This window comes from Leucoraja erinacea, chromosome 30 (assembly GCF_028641065.1).
Source record: "Leucoraja erinacea ecotype New England chromosome 30, Leri_hhj_1, whole genome shotgun sequence".
Lineage (NCBI taxonomy): Eukaryota > Metazoa > Chordata > Chondrichthyes > Rajiformes > Rajidae > Leucoraja > Leucoraja erinaceus.
In genome coordinates this window covers 27,806,368-27,833,831 of record NC_073406.1, presented here as the reverse complement: position 1 = coordinate 27,833,831, position 27,464 = coordinate 27,806,368, and the positions used below count along the sequence as shown (strand labels likewise).

Genomic DNA, 27,464 nt, shown 5'->3' with positions numbered 1-27,464 from the left:
CACAAGAATCACACAAGTGGCTGTACCTTTTAGTTCTGTTCCTCTCTGCTCACAACCTTGCCTCAGACGCCTCGTTAAAGACTCACACTTACCCATCCACAAAACCTCATCTCAAAACAGCCTCTCACAGAACACGGTCGCTCCCAATAGGCCGCTCTGCTACACCTTGCCTTCTTTTTTATTAGTTTATCAATTAGTCGATTTTGATCATCCAATCAATCTAGTGTCACACTTTTAAATTCTCCCGCTGGTTCTCCAATACTAAAGTTAACAGGCTGCTCCAATCCACCAGCTAGCTTTTGAGTTCTCTGATACTGATGCTATGAATACTATTCCGTTTACTTCTCTTACTTCTATCACCATTCCTTCTCCAATACTATTCTTTTTATCCTACTACTCAGCATCCTTCACATAACTTAATCTGCAAAATGTGCCAGAACTGCATACAGCAGTGCAATTAAATAATATATTTTGAAACAATTATAAACAATAGTTATAAAGCATTTTGTTCATCTTGACAATAAGGACGCAAAAAGGCTTTCATGCATGGCAATTTAAAATGCATGAAACTACACCATTTAATATTAATAAACAATCATCATTCAAAATATGCAGGACAAAATCCAAATCAACTCATGAACGCTTCACAAGTCCTCTTTGGCAAATTAATGTATACAAAAAAACTAGGAACCATGGTACATTTACAGATGAAAAATTATTTCTTGGGTACAGTTATTCTGGTTTTATCACAAGCCAATTTCTTCTGATAAGATTCAAGGGTATAATTAAAATACCATCAATCAATCAACTTTTAAGATCTAATACTTTTAAACACAATGTTATAGCCTCAACGCTCTGAAATATCACACATGTTTACAAATGTGGGTCTTCGCTCCATCCAAAACAACAATGAAACAAGAATAAAGCTGAATTTGGTAGTAATACCCATATTCCACTAATGAATTTTGAGAACTTTGCCTAGTCCATCCATTCAGCAAAACAAAGAAAGCAGTACTTACTGTTCTCTCCTGGGCATGCCATGCCTGGCTGTTCGGGAATGCTGGGAAAAACTAAATAAAGGAGCAAAAAAGAACAACACGTTGAGAAAAGCTTCCAGAAAGCAAGTTGGTGCATATTTTGCAAAAAATTAATTAATTCCCATAAACTTAATCCTTGCTTGAAAGAGCACTGAAAGTCTGATAATCCACTATCAAATTATTTAGAAACCTCTAAAGACAACAGTGAACTCACCTGACCCTTGTTCTCACATTCCCTTTCACGCAATGGCCTCAGTTCCCATAATCCCTTGAAATATACCTGGTTTACATGCTTCCTTTTAAGTTAGTGAGTATGGGAAAATGTATTGCATTATGTTTAAACCAAAAAGTAAATAAAAAATGTGCCAGATAATTAATTGGAGAAAAATGCGTTGGGGTTTTGAGGCAGTTTTTAGCATAGGTTCACGAGATTGATCCCTGGGATAGCGGGACTGTCATATGAGGAAAGATTGAAAAGATTAGGCTTGTATTCACTGGATTTTAGAAGGATGAGGGGGATCTTATAGAAACATATAAAATTATAAAAAGACTGGACAATCTAGATGCAGGAAAAATGTTCCCAATGCGAGTCCAGAACCAGGGGCCACAGTATTAGAATAAAGGGGAGGCCATTTAAGACTGAGGTGAGAAAAACATTTTCACCCAGAGAGTTGTGAATTTGTGGAATTACCTGCCATAGAGGGCAGTGGAGGCCAAATCACTGGGTGGGTTTAAGAGAGAGTTAGAGCTCTAGGGGCAAGTGGAATCAAGGGATATGGGGAGAAGGTGGGCACATTGATTTGGGACGATCAGCCATGGCGGTGCTGGCTCGAAGGGCCGAATGGCCTCCTCCACCTATTTTCTATGTTTCGATGGTAGACAAAAATTCTGGAGAAACTCAGCGGGTGCGGCAGCATCGATGGAGCGAAGGAAATAGGCAACGTTTCGGGCCAAAACACTTCTTCAGACTGGTGCAGGGTGGGGGGGGGGGGGTGGGAAAAGAAGAAGAAAGGAAGAGGAGGAGCCAAAGGGCTGAGGGGGAGCTGAGAAGGGGAGGAGACAGCAAGGGCTGCCGGAAATTGGAGAGGTCAATGTTTAGGCCACTGGGATGCAGACTGCCCATATGAGGCGCTGCTCCTCCAGTTTCCGGTGGTGCTGTGTTTGGCAATGGAGGAGGTCCAGACAGAAAGGTCGGATTCGGAATGGGAGGGGGAGTTGAAGTGCTGAGCCAGAGGGAGATCAGGTTGGTTAATGCGGACCGAGCGGAGGTGTTCGGCGAAACGATCCTGAAACCTACGCTTGGTCTTACCGATGTAGATCAGCTGACATCTAGAGCAGCGGATGCAATAGATGAGGTTGGAGGAGATGCAGGTCGCACCTGGAACGACTGCTTGGGTCCTTGAATGGAGTCGTGGGGGGAGGTAAAGCGACACGTGTAGCATCTCTTGCGGTTGCAAGGGAAAGTGACCGGGGAGGGGGTGGTGCAGGTGGGAAGGGAAGAATTGACCAGGGAGTTACGGAGGGAGCAGTCTTTGCAGAAAGCAGAAAGGGGGGGAGATGGGAAGATGTGGCGAGTGGTGGGGTTACGTTGGAGGTGGCAAAAATGACGGAGGACTATGTTGTATGTGATGGCTAGTAGGGTGGAAGGTGGGGACTCTGCCCTTTTTCCGAGTAGGGGGATGGGGAGAGAGAGCAGTGTTGCGGGGTATTGAAGAGACCCTGGTGAGAGCCTCATCTATGGTAGGGGAGGGGAACCTGAACAATGAGGACATTTCCGATGCCCTGGTGTGGAACACTTCATCCTGGGAGCAGATGCGGCGTGGACAGAGGAATTGGGAGTAGGGAATGGAGTCCTTACAGGAAGCAAGGTGGGAAGAAATGTGGTCTAGATAGCCATGGGAGTCAGTGGGTTTATAGTGGATGTTTCTATGTTTCTATGTTTTAATCGGATTAGTGCAGAAAATCTGCCAGTCTGTCACAAGTGAGATTTTATTTTATCTGCTTTCAAACGTTTCGGTGGCTCTTCGCAAACGACACCCGAGGACAGGTCAAACCCAGGTCTCTGGCTCTGTGAAGCTGCAGCTCGACCAGCTGCAGCACCGTGCCACACAAAATTAGGAAATTGGGAAGCAAGTTAATGAAGTGTCAGTTCGCGAGCCTGTTGGGAGCAGTAACCATTGTTCTATTGGCTTTAAAATAGTTATGGGTAAGATCCATAATGGCGCAAGAGCATGGTGACTCTTTGCGTGCTTGTCCTAGAAGAGGATCTGCTATCAACCCTTACAATCATTCCATACTTAAATCTTATTCCAACATCAGCATGTTTTACGTTAACAAAGAGAAGCAGGAGAGAACACTGATTGGCTCAAGCCCGAGTGGGAGGAGAGTTAGAAGTGTCAGAGGGGGAAAACAGATGAAAACTGAGGAATTTGGTTTGTAAATTGGTAAATTGGGCAATTTATCAGTCAATATAAGCAAGAAGTCTCTTAGGGAGTGGCAGTGAGGGAGCGGCCTTGTGATGGAAGTGCCCTGTGAGAAAAGTGCGAGTCTTTGGCTCGAGAGTCGCCCTGTGAGAAACGTGCGAGTCTTTGGCTCGAGATTCTTCGGCAAGGAAGCTGAGGAGAGGAGGCTACGCAAAACGCTGGAGATGGAGAGACGAAAGAAGGAGATGTCAGGCAAGCTGATTCAGTGTGATGCTTGCAGTATGTGGGAGGTCAAGGACACTGCTGGTTCCTCTGGCTGCTACAAATGTGAGAAGTGTATCCAGGTACAGCTCCTGAAGGACCGTGTTGGGGAACTGGAGAAGCAAGTGGATGACATCAGGTTCGTCCGCGAAACTGAGTCGTTCCTCGACAAGTCCTACAGTAAGATTGTTACACCTAAGGTACTGGAAGAGAGAAAGTGCGTGACGGTGAGAAAGGGAGGGAAACTTGGAATGCAAAGGTCCCCGGGTGTTATACGTCTTGTGAACAGGTTCACCCACTTAGAAGCTGTTATCACACTGAGCAGTGGACTGGCTTGCGAAGCAAAAAGGGCTGTTGAGCCAAAACCAAAGAGGTCAACGTCAGGCAACGCCATTGCAGTTGGAGACTCCATTGCGAGAGGTACAGACAGGGGTTTCTGCGGCAACAGACGGGATTCGAGGATGGTATGCTGCCTTCCTGGTTCCAGGATCCAGGATGTCACGGACAGAGTGCAGAAAATCCTCATGGGTGAAAGTGAACAGCCGGAAGTGGCAGTGCATGTCGGCACAAACGATGTCGGAAAGAAGGGGATGAATATTCTGCAGCGTGACTTTAGAGAGCTTGGAAAAATGCTGAAAAGCAGGACCTACAGGGTTGTTATCTCCAGTTTGCTTCCAGTTCCTCGTGCTGGCGAGAGCAGGAACAGCGAGATACGGGACCTGAACGTGTGGCTGGGGAACTGGTGCAGAGGGCAGGGATTTAGATTCTTAGATCACTTGGATCTGTTTTGGAGTAAGGGGGAACTGTACAAAAGGGACGGATTGCATCTTAACAGGTGGGGGACCAGCATTCTGGCAGGCACGTTTGCCACTGCTACACGGGTGGTTTTAAACTGAATAAGGGGAGTGGGGTGTCAAATGGGATAGTCGAGGATGGAGTTAAAGGGAAAGAGAGTAAAGGGATAGTTAATGTCCCCAGAATTAACGGGAAAGGAAGCTCACAAAGGTATAGGAGAGTATGGCCAAGTGTAATAGGGATCAATGTGAAAGGTGAGATGCGTAAGGAATTTAAAGTATTGTATATGAATGCGCGAAGTACAAGAAGTAAAGTAGATGAGCTTGAGGCTCAATTACAGGTTGGTAGATATGACATTGTGGGGATTACTGAGACGTGGCTGCAGGAGGATCGGGCCTGGGATCTTAATATTCAGGGTTATACATCCTATAGAAAGGACAGGCAGGTGGGCAGAGGAGGGGGGGGGGGGGGGGGCTCTGCTGGTGAGGGATGGAATTCAGTCCTTTGTGAGGGAAGACATAGGGACTGACGAGGTAGAATCACTGTGGATTGAGTTGAGGAATTGTAAAGGCAAGAAGGCACTAATTGTGTTATTTACAGACCCCAAAATAGTAGCCGGGATGTAGGGTGTAAGTTGCAGCAGGAGTTAAAACTGGCATGTAACAAAGGTAATGCCACTGTGGTGATGGGGGATTTCAATCTGAAGGTAGACTGGGAAAATCAGGTTGGTTCAGGACCCCAAGAAAGAGAGTTTGGAGAATGCCTCTGAGATGGATTCTTAGAGCAGCTTGTAATGGAGTCAACCAGAGAAAAGGCAATTCTGGATTTAGTGTTGTCCAATGAACCAGATATGATAAAGAGAACTCGAGGTAAAGGACGTAGGGATCTGTAGATGGCTAGTGCATGTGCCTTTAACATAGTGACCTCACCACTACTAACCACTCCCCTTGTTAGATGTATAATTGCAACCTCCCCACCCATAGTTCTCTCTCTCTAGCTCCGGTGACAGACCACGTACAGCTAGAACAGCAATGCTTGTGAACTATCAATAAACACTTAGTAAAGACACGATGTGTCGGTGAGACTTCTTTACATGGTGTCACAGTTGTGCCTCCGCGCCTCCTGTTTGTCGGTTTTTATTTACTTTTGACCCAGTACCCTATCCCTGGTTCTATCTCTCGTGCCATGGCTAACTCTTGCCGCAAGCCCGATGCGCTTGTCTTTGATGAGGACATTGCCCATCGCTGGGATGTCTTCAGACGTGATTTCCAGCACTATGTGATGATCGCCCACCCTGCAGCCACCGCTGAGACGCGAGCCTCTCTGCTCCTCAACCTGGCCGGTCCCGACGCCCTGGAACGGTCTGAGTCGTTTGTGTATGCTGCTGGTGAAGATGCTCGTGACCCGGTATGTCTCGTAGCTAAGTTTACTGCGTTGTGTGACGTCCCCACCAACTGCATTTTAGAACGTTTTAAGATGTTCAGCCGACGTCAGAACCCTGGCGAGTCGGTCAACAACTATATCGCTGCCTTGAGACACATGGCCAGGCGTTGTCGCCTGGATGCTCTGACCCCCGACCAGGTGACCCGGGACATCCTAGTCTATGGCCTCCGTGATGCTAAGCTGAGAGCAGAACTTCTGCGGAGGCCTGACCTGTCTCTGGAAGAGGCTCTGCACGCCTCCCGCATGGCTGAGGCTGTCGCCTCCACTCTGCCGCCTGATGACCATGACATTAACCTTGCCACTGCCACTGGCCGGCGGCGGGACGTTGCCCCGCAGCGGCAACAGGGTTCTCCTGCACCCAGGTCAGGCGCCACTCGCCGTTGCCCCAACTGCAACTTTGCCTCACACCAGTTTAATGTGTGCCCTGCCTTGGGAAAAACCTGCAACTTTTGCAGAAAGCTAAATCATTTCTCTGCAGCCTGCCGCGCTCGGGGGAAGCCGGCCCCCCCTTTTCGGAGAATGCCAGTTAACCTTGCTCAGGCTGATAGCGTGCCTGGCTCTGAGTCCCTGCCTGACGAACTCCCTTTGTCTGATACCAGTTCCTCCCAAGGGGAGGCCAGCGTGTTTTCACTCCTGGATGCTCATGCTTTGATAACAAACCCCTCAGTCCGAGTCACTGTCAATGGTTCGACCTTCTCAGCGAAAATCGACATGGTGCTTTTACGAATGTTATGTCAACACGCCTGTTTCAGCAGATAAGGACTAATGAGAAAGTGTCTGCTGCTCACTCCCGCCTGCATGCCTATGGGGGAGCCGTACTCGTTCCCGTGGGAAAGACAACCTAACACTGCAAAGTCCTGGAGGCCTCTCGGCCCCTCACTTTCTACCTGCTAGACTCCGACAACGTTACCTTGCTGGGTGCCCGGGCGTGCCAAGACCTCGGTTTGGTCTCCTTTCACCGTGATATCCACCAGGTGCGGACCCTCATGGACCCCCTGCATGAATACCCTGACCGTTTCGACGAAAAGCTGGGCAGGCTGCCCAGCTGCTACAAGATTGCTGTTGACCCCAGCATAGAGCCTGTGATCCGCCCGCCGCACCGCGTCTCCTTCGCCATGAAGGACAAGGTGAAGTCTGCGTTACTGAACATGGTCTCCATGGGCATCCTGAAAGAGGTGAGCGAGCCCACCCGGTGGGTCTCCACCATGGTGGTGGCGGCGAAGAAGGACAAATCTGAGATTCGCATTTGTATCAACCCCAAGGACCTGAACCTGGCCATCAAGCGCCCGCACTACCCGATGCGCACAGTAGAGGACGTCGCCGCGCAGGTTGGCCCGGCCACTGTTTTTTCGGTCCTCGATGCCAAGAGCTCTTTCTGGCAGATACCGTTGGACGAGCGATCCTCCTACCTGACGACCTTCAGCACGCCTTTCGGAAGGTTTCGATTTTTACGTATGCCATTCGGGATTAACTCTGCCAGTGAGGTGTTCCAGCGGACAATGGAGCAGCTATTCGCCGGTCTGCCATGTGCCATCATCGTCGACGACATCCTGGTCTACGGCAAGGACGAGGCTGAGCACGACCTCCACCTCCGTCAAGTCCTAGATCGGGCCCGGGAAATCAACCTGAAGCTTAACCCGAAAAAGTGCCGCTTCCGCGTTAAAGAGGTCACCTACGTGGGCCACGTCTTTACTGCCTCGGGGCTGAAGCCCGACCCGGAGAAAACGGCTGCTGTCTCCGGGATGTCCTCACCCACCGATGTGCCCGGGCTGCAGCGTTTCCTGGGCATGGTGAATTACCTGGGAAAGTTTATCCCAGACCTCAGCGAACTGAGTGCGCCCCTGAGGGAGCTCATCAAGAAGGACACTGCCTGGGCATGGTTCCCGCATCACCAACGCGCCTTCGACGTCCTGAAGTCCCGGCTTGTCAGCACCCCCACCCTCAAATTCTTCGACCTACAGCGTCCCATCATTCTCACCTGCGACGCTTCCAAGTTTGGTTTGGGTGCCGCTTGCCTGCAGCTCCACGATGGCCGGCAGCTGCCTGTTTCCTATGCGTCCCGCACCATGACCCCTGCCGAGCAGCGCTACGCTCAAATTGAAAAGGAGCTGCTTGCTGTGGTGTTTGCTTGCTCCAAGTTCAAGGACTACATTCTGGGCAACAGCTTCACGATCGAGACCGACCACCAGCCGCTGGTTACCATACTAAACAAGCCGATCCACGCTGCCTCTTCCAGGCTGCAGCGCATGATGCTGCAGCTGCAGCGGTTTACTTTTGATATCGTGTATCGCAAGGGCAAGGACATGTTCGTGGCCGACACGCTGTCCCGCGCACCGCTGCCATCCTCTGCACGCCACCCCTACGAATCGTCTGACCTGATGGTCCTTAACGTTAACTTTGTGCCTTCGCAGCAGATGCAGTCCCTGGTCTCACATACCGCCAAGGATCCTGCCCTGCAGCAGCTCGCCGACGTCATCCAACAGGGCTGGCCTGAGCGCCGGTCCTCCTTGCTGGCCAGTGTTGTCCCGTACTTCCTGGTCCGCGACGAACTTGTCCTGCACGACGGTGTAGTGGTGAAGGGACACAAGGTTGTTGTGCCCGAAGCTCTGCGGGACCACTATTTTCGGACAGCCCACAACGGTCATCCTGAGGCCGAGGCCACTCTGTCCAGCGCCCTAAGCCAGTTCTACTGGTCCGGCATGGCCCAAGACATCCGGGAGTGGGTCTCTGCATGCCCTACCTGCAATAGCCTAGCTCCGCATCAGCAACGACAGCCGCTTCTGCAACAACCTGCCCCTGAACTGCCCTGGATGGCGGTCGCCACTGACATTTTTGAGTGGCGTGGCAAACACTTCCTGGTCCTCGTTGACTCTTATTCCAACTGGTTTGAGGTCGACCAGCTACACTCACTCACCTCCTCGGCTGTCATCGGGAAGCTGCGCCGCCACTTCGCCACTTTCGGCTCCCCAGCTCGCCTCCAATCTGACAACGGCAGCCAGTTCACCAGTGCCGAGTTTCAGCGTTTCGCTACCAGCTGGAACTTCAAGCATTATACTAGCAGTCCCGAGTACCCACAAAGCAACGGCCTGGCGGAACGCGCTGTCCGCAGTGCTAAGGACTTGCTGGAGCACTGCAGACTGTCTAAATCTGATTTCTACCTGGCCCTCCTTAATCTTCGCAACATCTCCCGCGACTCTGCCCTGGGCTCGCCTGCTCAGCGGCTGATGGCTCGAAAAACTCGCCCCCCTCTCCCTGTCACCCAACAGTCCCTCGCACCCGCCATCCTCCAGCCCGCTGCTGTCCAGGAGCGCATTGCCACCAAACACGACGTGCAGAAGCGTTCCCATGACCGGTCCTGCCGCCCTCTGCCGCGTCTGTTTCCCGGCCAAATCGTCCGAATGCAGACGGCCTCAGGTCACTCCAAGCTCGCCACTGTGGTCGGTGATGCTGGTTCGCCGCGGTCCTACTTGGTCGACCACGACGGTACCATCTATCGCCGCTCCCGCCAACATCTGCTGCTCGTCAACGAGCCCCCTCCTCTGCCTGCTGATCCTTTTTCCCCTCCCCTGTCCGCTACACCTCCAGCGGCTCCACGGATGCCTCGCTCCCTGCCTTCTCAGTTGTTCCTGCCACCGTCTCCGCCGCCCTGCCCTCGTTCCCCAACAACTCCACCCGCAGCCGTGCCTGCGCCCACTCAGCTGCCTTCGCCTGCAGCTTCTCCTCCTGGTTCACTCGCCCGCCCCGGCTCCGGCTCCTGCTGTTCCTGCCGGAGGAGGAGGTGGCGAACAACGCACCCGGTCTGTCAGGCTGGTTAAGCCGCCTGTCCGGTATGGTGATTTCGCTTAGCTGTTTAACTGTTTGTTTACCTGCTTGTAGCGCATGAGACGTGGTCGCTCGGTCACTACTGTATTGCTTTGTTTCTAAGAGGAAGGATGTAGATGGCTAGTGCATGTGCCTTTAACATAGTGACCTCACCACTACTAACCACTCCCCTTGTTAGATGTATAATTGCAACCTCCCCACCCATAGTTCTCTCTCTAGCTCCGGTGACAGACCACGTACAGCTAGAACAGCAATGCTTGTGAACTATCAATAAACAATTAGTAAAGACACGATGTGTCGGTGAGACTTCTTTACAGGATCATAATAAGATTAGTTTTAATCTGTAATCAATCGAAGTGGCAGTGATGCAGTTGAACAAAGGGGACTATGAAGGCATGAGAGGGGAGCTGGCCAAGGTAGACTGGAAAGAGATACTAGCAGGAATGACGGTGGAACAGCAATGACAAGAATTTCTGGGCATAATCCGGAAGACGCAGGATCATTTCATTCCAAAAAGGAAGAAAGATTCTAAGGAGAGTAGGAGGCAACCGTGGCTGACAAGAGACGTTAGGGATAGAATAAAACTAAAAGAAACGATGTATAACACAGCAAAGAGTAGCCGGAAGCCAGAGGATTGGGAAACTTTCATAGGGCAACAGAAGGAAACAAAACGGGCAATACGGGCTGAAAAGATGAAGTATGAAGGGAAGCTGGCCAGGAATATAAAGAAGGACAGTAAAAGCTTCTTTAGATATGTTAAGGGAAAAAGAGAATAAAAGTCAAATGTGGATCCCTGGAAGGCAGACACAGGTGAAATTATTATGGGCAACAAGGAAATGGCAGAAGAGTTGAATAGGTACTTCGGATCTGTCTTCACTAAGGAAGACACAAACAATCTCCCGGGTGTACAGGAGGACAGAGGATCTAAGGAGGTAGAGGAACTGAAATAAATTTTCATTCGGTGAGAAATAGTATTGGGTAGGCTAATGGGACTGAAGGATGATAAATCCCCTAGGTCTGATGGTCTGCATCCCAGGGTCCTCAGGGAGGTGGCTCTAGAAATAGTGGACGCATTGGTGATCATTTTCCAATGTTCAATAGATTCAGGGTCAGTCCCTGTGGATTGGAGGATAGCTAATGTTATCCAACTTTTCAAGAAAGGAGCGAGAAAGAAAACAGGGAATTACAGACCAGTTAGCCTGACTTAGGTGGTGGGAAAGATGCTGGAGTCAATTATTAAAGAGGTAATAATGGGGCATTTGGATAGCAGTAAAAGGATTAGTCCAAGTCAACGTGGATTTATGAAAGGGAAATCATGCTTGACTAATCTTCAGGAATTTTTTGAGGATGTGACAAGTAAAATGGATGAAGGGGTGCCAGTGGATGTAGTGTATCTAGACTTTCAGAAAGCTTTTGAGGTCCCGCACGGGAGACTGGTGACTTAAATTAGAGCACATGGTGTCGGAGGTAGGGTGTTGACATGGATAGAAAATTGGTTGGCAGACCGGAACCAAAGAGTAGGAGTGAACGGGTCCTTTTGAGAATGGCAGGCAGTGGCGAGTGGAGTGCCGCAAGGCTCGGTATTGGGGCTGCAACTGTTTACCATAGATATTAATGATTTGGAAGAGGGAATTAGGAGCAACACTAGCAAGTTTGTAGATGACACAAAGCTGGATGGCAGTGTGAACTGTGAAGAGGATGTTAGGAGGTTGCAGGGTGACCTAGACCAGGTTGAGTGAGTGGGGAGATGCGTGGCAGATGAAGTATAATATAGATAAATGTGAGGTTATCCACTTTGGCGGCAAAAACAAAGGGGCAGATTATTATCTCAATGGGGTTAGGTTAGGTAAGGGGGAGGTGCAGCGAGACCTGGGCGTGCACCGGTCATTGAAAGTTGGCTTACAGGTACAGCAAGGAGTGAAGAAAGCTAATGGAATGTTGGCCTTCATAACAAGAGGATTTCAGTACAGGAGTAAAGAGTTTCTTCTGTAGTTGTATAGGGCTCTGGTGAGACCACATCTGGAGTATTGTATACAGTTTTGGTCTCCTAATTTGAGGAAGGACATCCTTGTGATTGAGGCAGTGCAGCGTAGGTTCACGAGATTGATCCCTGGGATGGCGGGACTGTCATATGAGGAAAGATTGAAAAGACTAGGCTTGTATTCACTGAAGTTTAGAAGGATGAGGGGGATCTTATAGAAACTTATAAAAGAACTGGACAAGCTAGATGCAGGGGTGACAGTCCTGAACCAGGGACCACAGTCTTAGAATAAAGGGGAGGTCATATAAGACTGAGGTGAGAAAAAACCTTTTCTCCCAGAGAGTAGTGAATTTATGGAATTCCCTGCCACAGAGGGCAGTGGAGGCCAAGTCACTGGATGGATTTAAGAGAGAGTTAGATAGAGCTCTAGGAGCTAGTGGAGTCAAGGGATATGGGGAGAAGGCAAGCACGGGTTATTGATAGGGGACGATCAGCCATGATCACAACGAATGGCGGTGCTGGCTCGAAGGGCCGAATGGCCTCCTCCTGCACCTATTTTCTATGTTTCTATTTAACAAGGGGTGCAAGGAAAAGCCTAGGAACTGTGGACTAATGAGCCCAACATCTGTGGTAGTTGCTGGAGAGGATCCCGAGGAATAAGATATATGTCAGACGGACTGATTAGGGATAGTCAACATGGCTTTGTACGTGGGAGATTGCGTGTTAAAAAGGTTTGATGATGGCAAGGCCATTGACAATACCGACATGGATTTGAGGAAGACGTTCGATAAGGTTCTGCATGTAGGCTGATCTGCAAAGTTAGATCGCATGTCAGCCGAAAATGCTAGCCAATTGGATACAGAATTGGCTTGAAGCAGAGAGTGATGGAATGTTTTTCAGATTGGAAGCTTGTGACTAGTGGTGTGCCTCAGTGGTCAGTGCTGTTTGTGGTTTATGTCAACAATTTGGATGATAATGTACAAGACAGAATTCGTAAGTTTGCAGATGACACTAAATTAGGTGGTATTGTAGAAATGACAATAGTTACCAAAAATTACAGCAGGATCTTGATCAGCTGGGCATGTGGTCTTAAGAACGGTTAATGGTATTTAATGCAGAGTGGTGCGAGGTGTTGCATTTTGGGAAGTCAAACCAGGACAGGACCTTCACAGTTGGGCCATGGGAAGCCAAGGGATGTAGGAGAACAAGAAACCAGGTGCCCGAAAGTGGCATCACAGGTATATAGGGTTGTAAAAAAGGCTTTCAGTAAATTGACCCTTTATCAACCAGAGTATTCAATATAGAAGTTGGGACATTATGTTACGGTTGTACAACACGTTGGCGAGGCCACATTTGGAGTATTGAGTTCAGTTTTGGTCACCATGCTATAGGAAGGATGTCATTAAGTGTGCAGAGAATATTTACGAGGGTGTTGCCAGAACTCGGTCCTTGGAGTGCAGGAAGATGTGGGGTAATCTTAAAAAAGGTGTCTAAAATCATGAGGGGAATGGATGAGGTGATTGCAGTCTTTTACTCGGGGTAGAGGAATCATGAACCAGAGGACATAGGTTGAAGGTGAGCGGCAAGGTTTAATTGGAATCCGAGGGGCAACATTTTCACTCGGAGGGTGGCGGCAACATGGAACGAGCTGCCAGAAGAAGTAGTTGAGGCAGGTACTATAACGGTATTTCAAATATACTTGGACAAGTACAGGATAGGAAAGGTTTTGAGATGAGGGCCAAATACAGGCAAATAAGGCATTTTGGTCGTCATCGACAAGTTGTCCGAAGGGCGTGTTTCTATGCTGTATGACTCTAACTGCAGCACTTTGTATTTTGCTTAAGAATCCAGCATCTACAGTCTTTTGTATCTCCTCTTTATGTGTAAATTATTTTTGTTGGTTCTTTTATGGAGCAAATGTAGCCCTCTCAAGGCTGACAAGAAAACGCTAAAGGGTCTTTCTTCAGGCACGAGTTATATATATTGTTCACCAAATAACCCCAGATGCAGTCACACTGGAGTTACAACTCAGGCTAGATCACTGCTGAATGTCCCAGTTGAATAATTCATACAATTTAATACCCACCTGTACGTTGATACTCAAAAGTCTAACATACTTTATGTTCTTTTTAATTTCCTGTTAAACATCTTATTGTTAGTTTCAGTTTATTGACAACCATGTTTAAGGCTTCCAATTCTTTCATTCAAATTACAAACCATACATAGTAACAAGTTATGAACAATGAACACTCAGGAACAACACTAATCGCTAAATATTTCACGTTCCACCAAATATCTTTAATTAATTTATTTGAATTAAAGAGGACTAACCATGAATAATGAGGCCGGATTCACCATTCTGGTTGTATAGACGAAACGCTTCCTCCAGCTCCATGTGGGAAGAAACTGTGCATGGGTCTCCTATAATATTGAAACAGAACCACATTAATGGCTTGCTAAGAATTCTTGACATTAGATTTTTTAAAGCCACTCACAAACAAAGAAACCTAAGTCATGTCTGAAATCATGTGTGCCCTTTTTGATGTGCTTCTCAAAATATCATGGATTGAATTTTGTCACAACTGCAGCAGAAAGTGACAATTTATTTTTAACAAAGGAGCGCTATGATGGAGTGAATACAGACCTATTCCCTTTGTTTTGATCATTGACAAAGAAAACTACTGAATTAACCCAGGTGTGGCTGGTTACATTGTTTCAAAGTCATCCTCTGATTTTAGTGAAAAACAAGACCAAGTGATCCCACTCACATGGAAAGCCTGGTCCCCCTACGCAACCCGTTCGGTGGGCGGCGCGACTCTGGTCAACAGCGGCCTCTGCAGTCTGTCCGCGTTTTATTATTTTCTGTCTATGTTTTTATGTAGTTTTTGTTATTTTTTTTTGGGGTGCGTGTGTGGGGGTGGGGTGGGAGGGGGGGGGGGGGGGAAACTTTTTAAATCTCTCCCTGCACAGGAGACCCGACCTTTTCTCGTCGGGTTTCCGTTATCGTTGGGGTTGCAACGAGGAGCGGCCTCCAACAGGAAGAGACCGGGGACTCTGGTGCCGACGACTCACCGTCGCCTTCGCGGGGCTGGCCGAGTCCGGAGCGGGTGGAGCGGTGGAGGAGCGCTGCTGCTGCTGCTGCGCTCGACCGGAAGGTCGGAGGCTTCAACGGCAGGTCTGTGGACGGCGGCACCGGGAGCCCGCGGGTCCCTGGAGGGAGACCGCTTTTCAGGGCTCTCGCAACGGCGACTTCCCCCGCCCGAGTTGCGGGGTTGAAGAGCTCCTGGAGCGGGGCCTACATCACTGCCCCGCGCGGCTTGGAATGGCCGCGGGACTCTGCGAGCACACGCCGGGGGCTCCAACATCAAGACCCGGTGTGCGACCTCGCACCACCCGGCGTGGCTTTAATGGCCGCTGGACAATCGCCATCGCCAGCCGGGGGCTTTGACTTTGACTCTGATATCGGGGGGGGGGGGGGGGGGGGGAGTGCAGTGGAGAGATAAGTTTATTTGGCCTTCCATCACAGCAATGTGATGGATGTTTATGTAAATTGTGTTGTGTTTTGGGGCTATTTTGTTTGTAATGTATGGCTGCAGAAACGGCATTTCGTTTGGACCTCAAGGGGTCCAAATGACAATTAAATGTATGTTGTATCTTGTATCTTGTTCCCACAACATAATATTCGACCACTCACCCAAAGCCCCCACGGGAGGCTTGGTCCCCCAACGCAACCCATTCCCAACGCAATATTCCACCACTCACCCGTTTCCCCAACAAAACCCGTTCCCCCAACGCAATATTGCACCACACCCATAGCCCCCAACTGCAGCTCATTTCACCTTTTTCACCCTCCCTCATTTTAAACTTTAAAAATTGCAATTACACTTGCTCGCTAGTGGGACTCAGTGTAATGTGACTTTAAAAAACCCAATTGCACTTGCTATGTAGCAGCACTCAGTGTACTGGGATAGCAACATTGTTACGAGCAGGATTACAAACTCATTGTGACATCATAGCTGTAAGCACAGGGATTAATTTTTTTTCTCAAATTGGGATTTTGCAAATTTTAAAATGTTAATAACTTGTAAAATATAACATCAATCTGAACGAAACTTGACACAAACCACAACTGGACAATTGTGAGTAAGGTGGTGCCAAAATTTTTTAGAGCTATCGTATACTGTTTTGGCATAGTTCAAGGATTATATTCACATAGAAACAAACAGGATGAGAGTTTTAGTAATATACTACACTAAGTGGGACATGTTGGGTCCCAGTTACACAGGAGGCCTTGTCATCCCCAATGCAACCCATTCCCCAATGCAATATTCCACCAGATTCAGATTCAGAATCTTTTCTCATCTGTTTCCCCAACACAACCCGTTCCCAGGGCTCTCACTTAACCTTTTTTCCCTGTTGCCAGCCGGGCAACCTAGGCAGCTTTTTAGGTTGCCAAATGACAGTTTAGGTAGTCATTTAAGACGGCTTGCATGACGCGTGCGATAATGTGCTCGAACAAAGTGCCTAGTTATCAGTCGGAATTATGCTCAATAAAGCATTCACATATTATTTCTGCTTCAAATAAAGTCACAAACTAAACATTCACATGATGTATACCACAATGATGCAGCAAATTTACAATACAGTATCTCAACTCTTTTTACACATTGCAATCAATGCAATTTCTATTATTTCTTTCCACTTCCAAACAAAAATGTGGTTGTATTATTCAGCGTATGAATAATCTGTGTCAATAAATCCTGGACCTTGATTACATATATGCTTAACCATGCACACTACAGATTGATGCAAGCATGTTTTCTGTGAAGGACCAAAACTATCATAACATGGCCATAGCATGGGTCGTTATTGCTATTGGTACAGAAACACTCTCGCTTCCCACATAATTTATCCACAACAAAATATACAGGTTGCAAGGAAATTTCTAAAGGCATTTTATGATAATAGCTGTTAAAACCGACTATACCCATCTGACAGGTTAAACATTACACTAACTGACAAGAGATGACCAAAGGATATAACTGCAGCAAATGTTCTTTTGGCAATATGTTTAAAGGTGTCAAAACGCCACATTACCGGACATTCAGATTAGATGTATGTGTGGTGAACAGCAATGAAGATACCCAGTTTGTACGCGCCAGATTTTTAAAAAATTGTTGATAAACACTGTTTCCATCATTACCACTTCAGAAATAACGTTAAAATTTCAACTGAAATATCTCCTGACCAAATTTGTGATATATATGACTGACTGTAGAAGTAAAATTTGGATATATCCAACGTATAGTTGTGAATGTTGCTCATTAAATAACAGTACTGATACTCCATATTAAGGGCATAGATTTGCCATTAAAATGAATTCTGTAATAACGTCTCAACGGTAGCAGTGACAATCGAACACTGCGGTTTTAATGTTTCACGTGTTCACAATTTAATTGTGGGGAGGGGGTGGGGGGGTTGGGAGAGGGGGGTTGGGGGAGGTGGTGATGTGGGGGGAGGGGGGTTGGGAGAGGGGGTTTGGGGGAGCGGGGTGTTGGGGACGAGGGGTGTGTGAGCGAGGGAGGGTGTGGGAGTGGGGTGTGTGTGGGGGAGGAGTGTGGGGGTGTGGAGGAAGGTGGGTGGGAGAGGGAGTGTGGGGGAGGGACGGGTGGGAGTGTGTGGGGGAGGGGAGTGGGGGGAAAGGGGGTGTGGGGGGGGAGTGTGGGGGGGGAGGGGGGGGGGGTTGGGGGGGGGGAGGGGGTTGTGGGGGAGGGTGGTGTGGGGGAGGGGGTGATGATGTGGGGGGGGGCAGGGTTTGGGCGAGCGGGGGGGTGTGGGAAGGGGTTGTGGGGAGGGGGTGTGTGCGAATGGGGGGGGAGGAGGCGTGTGTGGAGTAGGGGTGTGGGGAGGAGGGGTTGGAAGGGGAGGTGTGGGGAGGGGGAAGAGGGGGGGGGAGAGAGGGCAGGGAGAGGGGGAGAGGGGGAGGGGGGGAGGAGGGGGGGGGGGAGGGGGGGAAGAGGGTGTGGGGAGAGGGGGGTGGAGGAGGAGGGTGGTCGCCCCAGACGCAGCTCGCACTCTTCTTACCCCGCACTTTCGGCCTCACGCAGGCACTTCGACCCACCGGGTCCGCGCCGAACAGTGATCCCCGACAATTAACACAATTAAAGAGGGGGGGGTGGGCTGCTGTGTCACCCACACACTAACCACCCCCCACACACACACACAGGAGGAGGGGGGGTAGACAGGAGGGAGACGGGTGGGAGGGGAGAGGGGAGTAGTGTGGAGGAGGTGCAGGGGGGAGAAAGAGAGGGTGGGGTGGAGGGGAGGGGAGGAAGGGGGAGAGAGAGTAGAGGGGGGCGAGGGGAAGGGGGACAGAGGGAGGGAGAGAGGGGGATGAGAGAGAGAGGGGAGGGGAGAGAGAGAAAGAGAGGGGAGAGAGAGAGAGGAGAGGGGGGGGGAGGGAGGAGGGGGGGAGGAGGAGGGGGGGAGAAGAGGGGAGAAGAGGCGAGGGAGAGGTGGAGGTCGGGGAGGGGGAGGGCGAAGAGTAGAGGGTAGGGGGGTAGAGGGGAGCGGGGCAGAGGGACAGGGGAGCGGGAGAGGAGGGGGGGGGGGGGGGGGGGGAGCGGGAGGAGGAGCGGGGGGGGGGGGGGAGGAGCAGGATACGAGCGGTTAGCAGCGGGAGGGAGGGGACGGGGACGGGGTAGGGGCGTGACTTCACTCGCTGCGCAGGCCGCGAGGAGAAAAGTTCTTCAAAAGCAAGCCGAGAAGCGCCGGTGACCTACGGTGACCTCGGGAACTACAGAACAGAGCCTACTTGTTCTTTCTGCGCATTTTGAAGAATGGAAGGGGGGGGGGGGGGTGAGGGTGGTGGTGCAACTCGTGGGAAACAATTAATTAAATTTACAGATGAGCGGATTTTTGAAATCATTAGGTAAATCTCCACCAAAATATGTAAACATTTCCCTGTTTCGGCGTCGGGTTTTCGAGCAGATATGAATCAAAGGCAAAATCGCACACACACACACACCTTCTGAAGCACCTTCTGTTGGCTGGCGGAGGTGGGAAGATGGTGGCGAGGAGATTCCAACTGCCTCCCCCTTTGGCGGCAGCACTTGGCGGTGGGCAGGGACATCCAAGGCAGCGGGGCGATGATACCTTCCCTGTCCGACGAGCGCTGACCTTCCTTCCTCCCCACCTCCCCCCCCCCTTTCTCTCTCTCCCGCTCTCTCTTGTTGTACGCACCACTTTTCTTGGCACCCCTCCTCACCACTGATCCCCATTCCCGCCCCTATTCAGTCCTCACTGGCATCCCCTGTGCTCCCCTCCCCATCTACCCCCCCCCCCCCCCCCCCCCCCCCCCCCCCCCCATCTATTCATCTTGCACTGATCTCCCTATCCACCTTGCATTGATCCACCTACCAACCCTCCCCCGCCCATCCATCCTACACACTGGTCCCCCAATTCATCCTGTACTCACCCCCTTTCCTATCCATCCTGCACTGCCTCCCGCCATTCATCCTGTACTGACCCCCTCATTCATCCTTTACTGATCCCCACCATCCATCCCGTACTGTTCCCCCCCATTCATCTTTTTACTGATCGCCCCATTCATCCTATACTGATCCCCCAATTCATCCTGCACATGCCCTCCGATCCACACTGTACTGAGCCTCCCATTCATCCTGTACTGATCCCTCTATTCATCTTGTACTAAACACCCCATTCATCCTGTACTGATGCCACCCATTCATGCTGCACATACCCTCCGATCCACACTGTACTGATCCACCCATTCATCCTGTACTGATCCCTCCATTCATCCTGTACTGATAGCCCATTCATCCTGCACTGATCCCCCCCCCCATCCATCCTGTACTGATCCCCCCCATTCAATAAGAATGGGGGTGTGGAGTCAGCCTAAACACGGGCCACTCATGCTCGAACCCTCGTCAGGAGATACGAGGGCGGGCACGTGACGTCATGGGCCAGAGGGAGTGTCCTGGTACTTAAGGTCATCTCACCTCGAGACCTTAAGGAGTCAACCGGTAGCTGAGCCCGAGAGAGAACAACCTTGCCCACCTACAGCAACAGCGTAATATAGTTAGCGCACCAACCTAACGTGTCACCACAGAATAAACGACTCTTTGAACCGGCCTGACGTCTCACCTTTATTCACCACGTATGGTGCCGCTACACTGGTGACCTCCGACTGTCCAAATTGAAATTTGGACTCTCCTGAAGCACGCAGTCTCGGGATACCTGATGTCTGCAGCCGGCTGCCCAGCCCTGCAGAACGACGCTGCTGCCAACCCAGCCCTGCAGTGAGGTATGCCGCCTCTTCCCCACCAGCTGCTGCTCACCGGAGCTGAGATGCCGTCCCTGCAGCCTGACCACCGGCAACAGCCCCACCGTCAGTTCAACTACCAAAATGTTATAATTTGAGGAGGCTTTAATTGTGTTTTAGACCCGTATTTAGATAAATCGATGCAAAAACAGAGAGGTATTATGAAATCTAAAACTAGTGAACTCTTAAATACATACACAAAAAATACAAACATAACAGACGTTTGGAGGATCGCGAATCCGACTGGAAGGGAATACTCGTTTTATTCAATGGTACACAAAATATACTCACGTATAGATTATTTCCTAATGGATACAAAACTAATCCCTTATACTATGAACCCTAAATATCACACCAATACGATTTCAGATCACTCCCCGCTAACTTTCTTTTTAAAACTGGAAGGAATGTCTACGAATAAATCGTTTTGTAGGTTTAATTCACAAATTTTAAAAGACCCGCAAGGGAGTATATATCTAAAACAACAGATGGACTTATTTTTTTGAGACAAAAGATACACAAGATATATCGCCCATTTTACTATGGGAATCCTTCAGAGCATATATTAGAGGAATCATTATCTCACACCAAGTTTTTCAAAAGAAAAAGAATAAGAACAAACAAAGACAATTAGAAGAACAAATCAGACAACTAGATATAGATAATGCTAAAGTTCCAACTATGGATAAACAATTGATATTGAAATTTAAACTAAATAAGTTATTATCAGATAAAGTTATAAGACTATTCCAAATTACAAAACAGGAACACTTTGAATTCGGGGATTAACCCCATAAACTTCTGGCACGCCAACTGAAAAAACGAGAAAAAGACCACGTAATTTTAAAGATTAAATCAGATAGAGGGGAATTATTAACACTAGCCAACGATGATATCAATAAAAGATCCGCTCAATTTTACCAGAATTTATACACATCCAAAACGCTAACAGACAATAATAAAGTTTCAGAGTTCCTGGACAATTGTAATCTTCCAAAACTAGAATTGAAGGAACAAGAGGAATTGGGAGCACAAATTACATCTAAGGAAATAGAAGACACAATAAACACATTAAAGAATGGAAAAACACCAGGACCAGACGGATTCAGTAATGAATTTTATAAAAGTTTTTACGACATAGTTACACTACATTTATAGAAAATGTATTCATATGCTTTTAAAGAACAAATCCTACCTGAAACACTAGCAGAATCAACAATTACATTAATACTTAAAAAAGATAAAGACATAGAAGAACCCGGATCATACAGAGCTATTGCATTGTTAAATACGGATCAGAAAATATTAGCGAAAACACTAGCTAGAAGACTAAGTAAGTATGTTAGTAAATTAATAAACGCGGATCAAATGGGATTCATACCCAAGAGACACTCATTTAATAACCTGAGACGTCTGCTTAATATAATGCATTCACACAAACCTGAAGAACAAGATTTATCAATTATTTCATTGGATGCAGAAAAAGCATTTGATCAAGTAGAATGGGATTACATGATTAAAATATTGCAAACATTTCAAATGGGAGAGAACTTCACCGCAAAGATAAAATTATTATATAACAAACCTACGGCTAGATTATTAACTGATAATATACTATCTACGAAATTCCAATTATCAGGGGGCAATAGACAAGGATGCTCAATATCACCGCTGTTATTTGCTCTGGTAATTGAACCTCTAGCTGAAAGAATCAGAACACACCCGGATATTTACGGTTATAATACAAAATATTCAAATAACATAATATCTTTAGACGCAGACGATGTACTACTGTACATCACAAAACCTCAAATTAGTATACCAAACATATTAAATCTAATTGAGGACTTTGGATCTTTCTCAGGATACAGAATAAATTGGATGTCTTTAATAGGTCGAATAAATGCTATAAAAATTATCTTTCTACCACAAATCCTATATCTATTTCAATCAATCCCTATATACCTTCCAAAAAAGTTTTTCAAAAAACTGGACTCAGACATCACAAATTTGATATGGGACTATAAATCCCACAGAATACATAGAACACAACTGAGCAAACCCAAAGAGCTGGGTGGTCTAGCACTCCCTAACTTTTTAATAATAATAATAATAATACATTTTATTTATGGGCGCCTTTCAAGAGTCTCAAGGACACCTTACAAACATTTAGCAGGTAGAGGAAAAACATGTAAGGGGAATGAAATAAATAGTAGACATGACTAGTACACAAAGTAAAGACAGAATTCAATACAAAACACAATATGAGGCAATTAATGCACAGATGAAAAGGGAGGGGGACGTGGGGCTAAGGATAGGCAGAGGTGAAGAGATGGGTCTTGAGGCGGGACTGAAGATGGTGAGGGGCACGGAATTGCGGATCAGTTGGGGGAGGGATTTCCAGAGCCTGGGAGCTGCCCTGGAGAAGGCTCTGTCCCCAAAACTGCGGAGCTTGGACTTGTGGATGGAGAAGAGACCGGCTGATGTGGATCTGAGGGACCGTGAGGGTTGGTAGGGGGAGAGGAGGTCAGTGAGATATGGGGGGGCAGATGGTGGAGGGCTTTGTAGGTGAGGATTATGATTTTGTAGATATCAGTAAATATTAAAAATATGATTCACCTGCTGGACAACTCTGCCCAGCAGGTGGACTGGATTGTAATGGAGAGAGAGGACTGCTCCCCGTGTAATATAGGAGCGATTCTCCTCTCACCAATGAATCTGAATAACACAAATTAAAATTAAAATCCAATTATACATAGCACGATTAGAACTTGGAAACAAATAAAACAGAATCTAAAATTAAGAAATCTATCTCTTTTATCGCCAATAGTCAATAATCCGTCGTTTAAACCCTCTAGTATAGATAAATCATTTACACAATGGGAAAGAATAGGAATCAAAACGCTCAGAGACTTGTATGAATTTGGAAAATTACTATCATTCCAACAATTACAAAAGACTATCATAATATGCCTCCAGACTTACTGGACGAAGCAATGAAGACTTAAATATAGAAATACCTACAACTGACGGTATTAGAAGAGACTGGGAACAAGAACTAGCTATAAAAATTTCAAAAGAGAGCTGGGATAAACACTTACTATATGCTCGATTAACGTAAGACATACTCTAATTCAATTCAAAACATTACATAGACTATACTACTCAAAAACCAAAATAAATAAACTTTTTCCTAACGTCTCACCCATTTGTGATAAATGCCAGTCTCAAGAAGCTACCATAGAGCACTCATTTGTTTTTTGTATAAAAATTCAAAAATTCTGGACAGAAATCTTTGAAATCTTCACAAAATTATTTAAAATAAAACTGATAACAAAAGCAGAATGGATTATCTTTGGAATAATGGAAGGGAACCCTGAACTAAACGTGTTCCAAAAGAATTTATTTAATTACGGGCTAATAACGGGAAAAAAGCTTATACTCAAATTCTGGAAAAACGCTCCTATACCAACAATAAAAATGTGGATTTCAAATATGTTCGAAACATTACACCTGGAAGATATGAGGCTCCTCCTCGCAGGCAAAGCAGACCACTTCCAAAAGATGTGGTCTGCATTTATGGACTTACTACAAGTATAAGGTGCAACAGTAATTTAAAAAATAAATGGTGCCAGGATCTGGTAACGGTGGATGAAAAATATGGTTGGTATATCCCTTTTTGCATAGTTTTTTTATAATAGAGCAATTGTTTCTCTTTCTTTCTCTCTTTTCTAGGGTCTATTTCTTACTTTCTTCTCTAACTCTCTTTCTAATGGGCTTTTTTTTCCCCTAAAACTTTCTCGCACTATCATGACTCTCTCTCACTTACCTTACTTCAGAGCTCTCGCTTAACTTTTTTTCCCTGTTGCCAGTCAGGCAACCTTGGCAGCTTTTTAGGTTGCCAAATGACAGTTTAGGTGGTCATTTAAGATGGCTTGCATGACGCGTACGATAATGTGCTCGGACGAAGTGCGTAGTTACCAGTCGGAATTATACTCAATGAAGCATTCACATATTATTTTGGCTTCAAATAAAGTCACAAACTAAACATATTCACCAATCAAGACATGATATAACCCACAATGACATGCAGCAAAATTATAAGACAGTATCGCAACTCTTTTTACACATTGCAATGAATGCAATTTCTATTAGTTTTTTCCACTTCCAAACAAATACATGGTTGGATTATTCAGCATATGATCAACCTGTGTCAGTAAATCGTGGACCATGGTAACATATATGCGTACGTATCGTTGTGAATTTAGCTCATTAAATAACTACAGTACTGATACTCCATATTAAGAGCATTGATTTGCCGTTAAAATGAATTCTGTAATAACGTGTCATCGGCAGCAGTTACAATCGAACACTGCGGTTTTAATGTTTCACGTATTCACAATTTAATTAATCCATCTTTATGGATTAAAACAAATAATGGGAATTAAAACACATTTGATTGCATTCCGTTATCAAACATAGTCAATGTTCGCTCTGAAAACATTTCCAGGACAATAGGGTCAGGAAGGGAGGTGTGTGTGAATCAGTGCAGGGTGGGTTGATGACGCGGGAGGGGGTTAGAAGGCAGTCGGTGCAGAATGGATGGATTGAGGCAGGTGAATTAGTACGTGCTGGTTGGAGTAGGTACAATTGTGAGGGGAGAGCACGGGGGATGTCAGTGGTGTTGAATGGGGGGTTCAGTACGGGATGGATGGGGGTAGACAAAAGTGCTGGAGAAACTCAGCGGGTGAGGCAGCATCTATGGAGCGAAGGAAATAGGCAATGTTTGGGGTCGAGACCCTTCTTCAGACTGTCCCCCCCATTCTTCTTGAATGGGAGGATCAGTACAGATGGATGGGGGGGGGGGGGGGGGTGATCAGTGCAGGATGAATGGGTGGGGTGTCAGTACAGTGTGGATCGGAGGGTCTGTGCAGGATGAATGGGCGATCACTACACGATGAATGAGGGGAAGGTGCAGGGTAAATGGAGGGTGGGTCAGTACGGGATGAATGCGTGGATTAGTACAGCATGGATGGAGGAAAAGTGCAGGATGGATGGCAAAGGGGCAAGTACAGGATGAATTGGAGGATCAGTGATGGATGGGGGGAGGAGAATCAATGCGAGGTGGATAGGGTGATCAGCGCAGGATGAATAGATTGGGGGGGGGAGATGGGGATGGGAGCACAGGGGATGTCAGTGAGGACTGAATAAAGGCTGGATTGTGGATCAGTGCAGGATGGAGAGGATGGTCCCGGGATGGGTGGAGGGAGCGTACAAGAGAGAGAGAGAGAGAAGAGGGGCGAGGTATGGAGGAAGGAGGGTCAGCACTCCTCGGACAACATCGCCCCGCTGCCTTAGCCGTTGGGAACTCCTCGCCTCCGCCAGCCAACAGCAAGGTGCGGGGCTGAGCGGTGCAGCTCATAGATCCCATAGCAATAGTATCTTTGGTGCAGCTGCTTCAGATGGGTCGGAGCGAAGGACGGGTCCCGCACAGCGGCAGCAGCGGCAGCGGCTCCATCACCCCCTGCTCCCCCATCCTGCCCTCCCTGATAAGGGCCTCTGTTTGCAAATGCGCTAATGGCGCTTTCAATACAAACCATCCCGCACGGCGAGGCCTTCCCCTCCCTCCCTCCTCCCTGCGGCGTGCGGGAGGGTTTGTATTGAATGTGGCGTTAGAGCATTTTCAAGCAGCGGCCGCTATCAGGGGGGCGAGAGGAGGAGGAGATGGAGCCGCTGTTCGGGGCCCGTCATTTGCTCCGACCCTTCCTCACCCCGCACCTAGTATCTTTCGCACGCAATACAGCCGTCACCGCCGACACAAAACGTCACGTTCCTTTTCTCCAGAGCTACTGCCTGACCCGCGGAGTTACCCCAGTTTTTTGTGTCTGTCTTCGGTACAAAACAGTTTCTGGTTGCCAAGCCGGGCAAAATGACTTGGTGTTAGATTGCCTTGCGGCGCTTTGAGTGGTCAGTGGCACCCGAGCAACCGTTAATTTCGAGCCCTGTTACTTCCTTTATTTCTATCTAAAGAAAAAGAAAAAAAAAAAACTATCCTACACGCACAAGGGACGATTTTTACCTGTATTGCGTTGGAGTGTGACCTGACGCAGGTCACAGGGAAAATGTACGAATTCCATATAGATTGCAGTCGTAGTCAGGATCAAACCCAACTCTCCAGGGCTGTAAAGGAGTAGCTCGACCTCCACGTCACCGCGCCACCGCTAGTTGTGTACAAAAAAAATCCCTAGTTGGAACTTCTGCATGAATAATTCTAATCACATTACCAAGCCATTAGAAATGTGGAGGAGTGCAACTCCTATTCCACAAAAGTACTATATAAGCGCGAGCTGTGTTTGCCATGTGTGCCGCGAGGCAATCATTGATGCCGTGCCTTTTCCCTAGTAGTAGGTCTGGCTCGCCCGCTGCAGAGCCAGGGAAAAGGTCCAGATGCCACGGGGCCTTGCTCTGCTCATCCCCGAGGGCCGGAGAGGAGGGTATTGAGATTCAAGATAGTGGAACCAAGTAATCATAAGGGCCAGTAAATGGAACCAGGGTCTTGCCTCATGCATCCTCAAAGTGCTCTTGATGCTGAGCGGCTACTGGAGGCGTCCCTGAGGCATAAAGACTGAACGAGGTGGCTGGAAGAGGCTATGGATGATGGTTCACTGGCCGATGCGTGGAACCAGATTGAAGTAATGGCAGATGTGGCTGTTGGAAGCCCTGCAGCATCCTGGGTCTCGACTAGAATGAGTGCCTCCCCAAGAGACCAAGCATGAGGAACGGATGCTACCTGCAGCGGCAGGGAGAGGCAGAGCAGCAGTGGATGACACCAATGACTTTGCTTGGCCAGGCCTTTCCCTGCAACTCCGAGCTTGGACAACAGGGCTTTATGGCCAGATTAAGAGTCTGAATTTACAGTTTTACAACTTAAACTTGGAACTGGCAAAACCTGACGACTCTTGTATAGTGCCTCAATTTGCTATTCCTATACACTAGTACTTAATCTAGGATTGTGCTTATGCAGTAATGCCTCTGTCCCACTTAGGAGGCCTGGACGGAGGCCTCTGGAGACTTTGGGCCCCATCCAAGGTTTCCGTGCGGTTCCCGGAGGTTGCAGATGGTTGCCGGAGGTTGCAGGTAGTGGAAGCAGATAGGGAGACTGACAAAAACCTCCGGGACCCACACGGAGACCTTGGGTGGGGCCCAGGGTCTCCAGAGGTTTCCGTTCGGGTTTCCTAAGTGGGGCAGGGGCATACTACTTACTAACTGTATGCAAAATAGAATTTCACTGAACCTCGGTACATGTGACAATAATGTACAAATGAACCAGAAATAAACCCAATAAAAAACAGCGCCAC

At 47.9% G+C, this 27,464-nt stretch overlaps 1 protein-coding gene across 5 annotated transcripts in view; it reads right to left on the bottom strand.

The window, feature by feature from the left end:
- The window catches only part of LOC129711774 (protein kinase C zeta type), a 458,626-nt gene that overhangs the window by 371,178 nt on the left and 59,984 nt on the right, over nt 1–27,464 (bottom strand). For all 5 annotated transcript variants that reach the window (XM_055659716.1, XM_055659717.1, XM_055659714.1 and 2 more), the window contains exons 3-4: nt 14,094–14,183; nt 1,020–1,070 (exon numbers count right to left, since the gene is read on the bottom strand). In XM_055659716.1, the coding sequence (XP_055515691.1) occupies nt 1,020–1,070; nt 14,094–14,183 (141 nt within the window). The remainder of the gene's footprint in view (nt 1–1,019; nt 1,071–14,093; nt 14,184–27,464) is intronic.